Genomic DNA, 5674 nt, shown 5'->3' with positions numbered 1-5674 from the left:
AATTTGTAAAAAAAGTAGGCAGAGCTTCGAGCTGTGAAGGCAGACCAGGAATAAGCAAACGGGTCAGGACTGCAGTAGATATGGGTTTGCTAAGACTTCGCGAAAAACTGTGTTTGTGCGTCGATGGGAGGGCGGGAAATAGTTGTTTGTGTAAGAAGTCGAGGGCGGTGGATACGTTGGTAAGTGGAGAACCTGTGTCAGTGGTATTTGGTGACGAAGGGAATCGGCCAAGGACGTGCATCAAAGCGCCAGACTTATCCTTCATAGTGCTAACTGTAAGTGACGTCGGCTGGTCAAAGAACACTCGATGTAGTGCGTTAGAATATCCCTCCTCAGGGTAGAAGATGCGATGCCAGTGATGCGGAGCTGATCGATGAGAGGACAGACGAAAGGGGTAAGGGCTTCAGTGACCGAGGCACTGAAAACTGCTTGAGATACCCCCCACCATGATGTTCTGTCACTCACTCAGCACAAATGGTTTGATGATAACTTCTGACGCGTTCACAACAACACTCTTAGTGTAAGCGTCGCTGAGCAGCTCTTCCACACGATTGCTAAGCACACGCAGCCGAGCCTACAAGCAAGCAAGTTAAGACAGAACGGAAGGATGTTAGTCTCTTACCTGCATTTCAGATACTACCGATGCGTCTTTGAGTGGTCCGGGAACGGAAACCAGCAAGGAACTCAAAGCATGACACGCAACTACAGCCGGAGGCAGATCCCCTACGTCAACGAGCTTCTGCAGCGCATCCAGCTGTGCTCTACATTCATAAAGGTGCGAAAGAGAATCACTCAAGACATCTGCATCCAAGGACTCTTGGGCGAGTAATTGGTGAGCTTCCAAAGCTTCAAGCAAGACCGGAACTAGACCGGACTAGTGATGTGTTAGCGAGGCGTCTTAAAACGCATAATAGAACAAACACACGCCTTAGAGTCCGAAAGTGTAACACTTGAGACTTGGACATGTCCGGAAAGCGTGTCCAGTCGTTCTTTGAGAGACTTTGCCAAAGACAGCTGTCTTTGGAAGTTAGAAGAATCTGCACATATTCTGTCATGAATTTTTGTCTATTCCAAACCATTACCCCACGGAGAACTCATATCAATTACAGGAGAATACCTTAGTCAATCGGATGGATTCATCAAGCTCAGCCCTACATGAGGATGCAAAAGACGAATTCAGGGATTGTAATGTTACAGAGTCGAACTTGGAAAGAACATTCGATGAAACGTTGAGCTGCTGCGGGAGATGGTCAGGGAGAGGAAAAGGCATACGTCCAACCGGCGTCGAAATCAGGAGAGGAAGTCTACACTAATTCTACACGCTCCCTCCACGACTAGCTACTGAGTCAGGTGATCAGAATTCACCACGTGATTCGTCGCAGAGCTGATGTGGGCGTAGATGCGGCCAAATATTCATTCATTCCAACTCAGAGTCCAAGTGTCAAGTTATACAAGTAGCCAGCAGAGATTGCAATTTAAACAGCCTTGGAACTCGTGGGTATGTGACCCGACGGATTGTGAACACCGTATCAGTGGCAATTTCAGAGTTTGGCGATCTACTAGAGTACTACGAATGTAAAACACAATAAACCTTGCGGAAAGTCATTGTCAGGTGCTTCAATTATACGATGTATTACTTCGCAGAAAGCTCCACAGCATTCTTGAACGCTCCGAGTAGAGCAGATAATTGCATCTTCTCACTTCCGCCAGTTGATAATCTATGCCTGATGAGAAAGACATCAGTTTTTGTCACAAAACTGGACATAAACAAGACATACTCGGTGGTAGCCAGAAAGTCAAGTAAATATACCCGAGCCTGTGGCTTGAATTCAATCGTTTCCACGTATTCGTATGTACCCGATATCAAGTCTTGCAGTGCGAGTCCACGTTCTGTTTTCATGGCCGAGATCACTGATGGAGGTTTTGTGAGGCACTAACAACACGATGTGAAAGAACTCACTTTGGTAAGAAGTAGTGAATTCATCGGAAAGCATGGAGTTTACGATGGTTTCAATATCTGACGGGTGAGGGTTTCCAGTGCAGTTATAAATTTCAGTCTCTCCAATAGAGCTATATGCTGCGTGACATGCTTGTAGGACATTAAGAGCTCGCCGCATGTCTCCTTTCGAGAGTTTTAAAAGGGCCTTTTTTCCATCCTGAGTCAGATTTACCCTATTACAAAGTTGGGTGTTTAGTAGCAACTTTAGAAATGACTCTACATACTTCTCAGCTTCCACAACACCATTCACGCGCTTCTCCACCTCTGCAATTGGCAGTGGCGAAAAACGGAATCTAGTACATCGACTCTGAATTGCTGGAGCGATCTTGTTCACGTAATTGCAGATGATGCAAAACCGCACGTTCTTGGTGTATTGTTCAATGACACGACGTAGGGCAGCTTGAGCTTGCTGTGTCATCATGTCGGCCTCATCGAGGATAATAAGCTTGAAACCTTTCGAAAACAATGTTCGGGTCTCTGCAAATTGCTTGATCTGTTCGCGCACTACATCTATACCTCTGTCATCCGATGCATTGAGCTGAACAAGATTAGCATTGCTCTGTACAGATCCAGGGGGACTCCACCTCCAGTATTTGTTTCTTGTATTCTGCTCCATAAATCCGTCTCGCCACTGCAAGAATTGTGGACGTCTTCCCAGTTCCAGGTGGACCGTAGAATAGAAGGTGAGGCAAGCGGTTCTTGTCAATGAATTTCACAACTGAGTGGATCTCAGCGTATGTATTGCTCAAGCCAGGAGGGACTCAACTTGTCGTTGTAATATCCTTGTGTGAAACCACATCGTCGAGTGTGACTGGTCGATACTTCTCTACCCTATCGCGTATTGAGCAAGGACGCGAGGGGGAAAGATGGAAGACGCAACCAAGGTAAATTATCATCCTCGCGCGGCTCATATCTCTCTGCAGCCTTAGCCTTTCCTTTACCCTTGTCAAGCGATGATGTAGAGTCAACATCCATTTGGCCGTCACTAGTCCTAGTCATGACGCGTTTCAAAGCAATGAAATTTATGGATTCGATGAGCGCGACGCGTCGAGAGCAGATTAGTAATTTGATTAGTCAGTCGAGAGTATTCTCACGCACAGACCATCATCAGATTGATTAAGGTTTTCGGGCATTAATCATCCCTTCCATCCTACAATTGTGACCACTACGACCGCGGCTCTTGCTTTCGTCAACGACTCCATCGATTATTCGTTGGACAGACAGAAGCGTCCAGCAAAATGCAAATCTTTGTAAAGACGTGCGTGCAGTTCAGAACTAAATTTCTGTAGCCTCACCTGACATTGATATCAGCCTCACGGGCAAAACTATCACTCTTGAAGTCGAGTCTTCAGACACCATCGACAATGTCAAAGCCAAGATCCAGGACAAGGAGGGGTAAGGTTCTATTGCACATACGTATTATCGATCCTTATCACTGTCTTAGCATTCCCCCCGACCAGCAGCGCCTGATCTTCGCTGGAAAGCAGCTCGAGGATGGTCGTACTCTTAGCGACTACAACATTCAGAAGGAGTCCACTCTTCACTTGGTTCTTCGCCTCCGTGGTGGTGCTAAGAAGCGCAAGAAAAAGACCTACAACGTGGGTACCATTGAATATCCTTCATCGAAATGTTAAGCTTATCATCCTATATTAGACCCCTAAAAAGATCAAGCACAAGCGCAAGAAGGTCAAGATGTCCATCCTGAAATACTACAAAGTGGACTCGGACGGGAAGATCAAGCGTCTTCGCCGCGAGTGCCCCAACGCTGAGTGCGGTGCTGGTGTCTTCGTAAGTGTTAACTCGATTTAAACCTGTTGTGTGGGGCTGATGATCCTTGTCAGATGGCTTTCCACACAGATCGTCAATACTGTGGCAAGTGCCATATGACGTACACCTTCCAACCTGGTGCAAAGCCTCCTGCTGTGTAGAGTAGCCGTCGGCCATGTTGTATAGTTATCACTGACTTGTCGAGTAACGAGTATCGTCAGACGTGCATGTGCAATGAATCATTCTACGGATTGAAATATTGTTCTTACCGTATAAACGACTTCATTGGCTGAATTTGTGAAGTAATGGTTGGGGTTGGGGTCTGGTGCTTTGAATATTGATGTCTGTAAGCTTCGCGAACTTGTTCTCCGTCCAAGGCCAATGATTGAATGTTGCCCTTGAACGCGTAGCCGCCCCTAGTACTTTAGTACCTTGCGACAAAAGCATGTAATATTCTAGAGAACCCAGCTGGAGTGCCATTGTTCACCAATCCGGTGATGGGTCTCATTGCATAAATCGACATGATGTTTGATAACGTACTACAGGTTATTCACTCGAGGCACCCATTGGAATTTCGGATATTGATACATCAACTAAATCTCGAGAGGGCCGGACTCTTACTCATCCCTAACTTGCATCTCATCTGGCAAATGCGACGCCAGCCAGCACAATCAAGATGAAAAATACAGCATTTCCATTCAGAAGATTATGTTCTTTTGAAAGTGCAAATAGCGAAGTCGCTAAGACGGGCCAAATGGCACGAGCCACTGACGCGGAGGTCTGACCAAGACCATTGATAGCACCAAGGATATTCTTTGCCGGAGCAGAAGCCGTGATGAACATGAAAATAGGCCCTGTAATAAAGGTTGGTTATTCGTAATAGGAGGTCAGTATCACCATAATGCGCACCAAATGCCAAACCCCAAATAACGGTCAGAACTAGTTGGCCAAGCAATGCAAACGTGATTGCATGATCAACTATCCCCCTTGTCTGTACAAGCCACGACATCATTGGAAACATAAGCATGACTGGTACGAAGCACGACGCTGCCACACAGAAGAGACGCTTTGGGCCAACCCAATCAACAATTTTGGCGAAGAACAGAGCCTGTAAGAGGCCGTCCATAATCCCAAACAACGCCAGCCATAAGCCAATAGAAGAAGGGCCAAGACCAAGGCCACCGAGATGCATAGGCGTGGAAAAGAACAGCGGCGTCAGAGTCCTCAACGAAATATCAAGGATACAGACCATGGCGTAGTTTACGATTGGGATGACAATGGTAGGCGTGAGCAGAGATCGCATGGGCATATCTGCCATGGATTTTTGCGCAAGCACTTCTCGATCGTCAACGTCATCTCCGCCCGTGACGCTCGTCTTTGGTCGACGCTTGGTTGATAATGTCTGCCAATTGTAAGTAACGTGCGCTATAAGTTTTTTTAGAACTTACTTCTTCTAAGAAAAAGAATAGCATGAAATAGGCCAGGACAACAAAACCAGCAGCTACCGCACAAGGCAGAAAGTATGGATATTTTCTCCAAAATGAGGAGGCGAATAAACCGGGCCAGCTATCTTGTGGATGCGCAAGTACTCCGCCCATTAAAGGGCTAGCATGTGGAATCCGTCATTGGATACCCCCATAGTTAACGCTTTGACTTACCCAACAAATGTTCCAACCTTCCACAAAACCTGAATCAAGATGAATCCTTGAGCCATATTTGTGGAGTCTGTCAATTCCGCCATCACGGTTTTCGAGACTCCAGCGTTGCCATTCAGCACACCACACATGCAACGGCTAGAGAAACAAAGAAACCATGTCAGGATAATGCTTCCTGCTTCAGCTGAAGACATACCTGACCACAAGGCTCCAGAGGGTCGTCGAGAGGCCGAAACATAGCATCGAAATGCAA

At 46.5% G+C, this 5674-nt stretch overlaps 1 protein-coding gene across 1 annotated transcript; it reads right to left on the bottom strand.

The window, feature by feature from the left end:
* Nucleotides 1–746: 746 nt before the first annotated feature.
* Nucleotides 747–1309, bottom strand: BJ212DRAFT_869718 (uncharacterized protein). Its single transcript, XM_041344246.1, has 3 exons — nucleotides 1118–1309; nucleotides 926–1065; nucleotides 747–874 (listed from the first exon to the last, which is right to left on the bottom strand). Exons 1-3 carry the CDS (start codon nucleotides 1268–1270, stop codon nucleotides 865–867), a joined length of 303 nt encoding a protein of 100 aa, XP_041184888.1. The 5' UTR covers nucleotides 1271–1309; the 3' UTR covers nucleotides 747–864.
* Nucleotides 1310–5674: the final 4365 nt, after the last annotated feature.

The sequence above is a fragment of the Suillus subaureus genome (assembly GCF_016647635.1).
Source record: "Suillus subaureus strain MN1 chromosome Unknown BJ212scaffold_534, whole genome shotgun sequence".
In the NCBI taxonomy this organism is placed as follows: Eukaryota; Fungi; Basidiomycota; class Agaricomycetes; order Boletales; family Suillaceae; genus Suillus; species Suillus subaureus.
Note: the sequence above shows the minus strand (reverse complement) of the source record. Positions and strands in the feature narration are given on the sequence as shown.

Excerpts from the sequence above, each read along its gene's own strand:
- BJ212DRAFT_869718 (XM_041344246.1), bottom strand. The coding sequence starts at position 1,270 with ATGCCTTTTCCTCTCCCTGACCATCTCCCGCAGCAGCTCAACGTTTCA. Across the intron at positions 1,066-1,117 it reads AATCCATCCGATTGACTAAG|ACAAAAATTCATGACAGAAT; the intron begins GTATTCTCCTGT and ends GGTTTGGAATAG.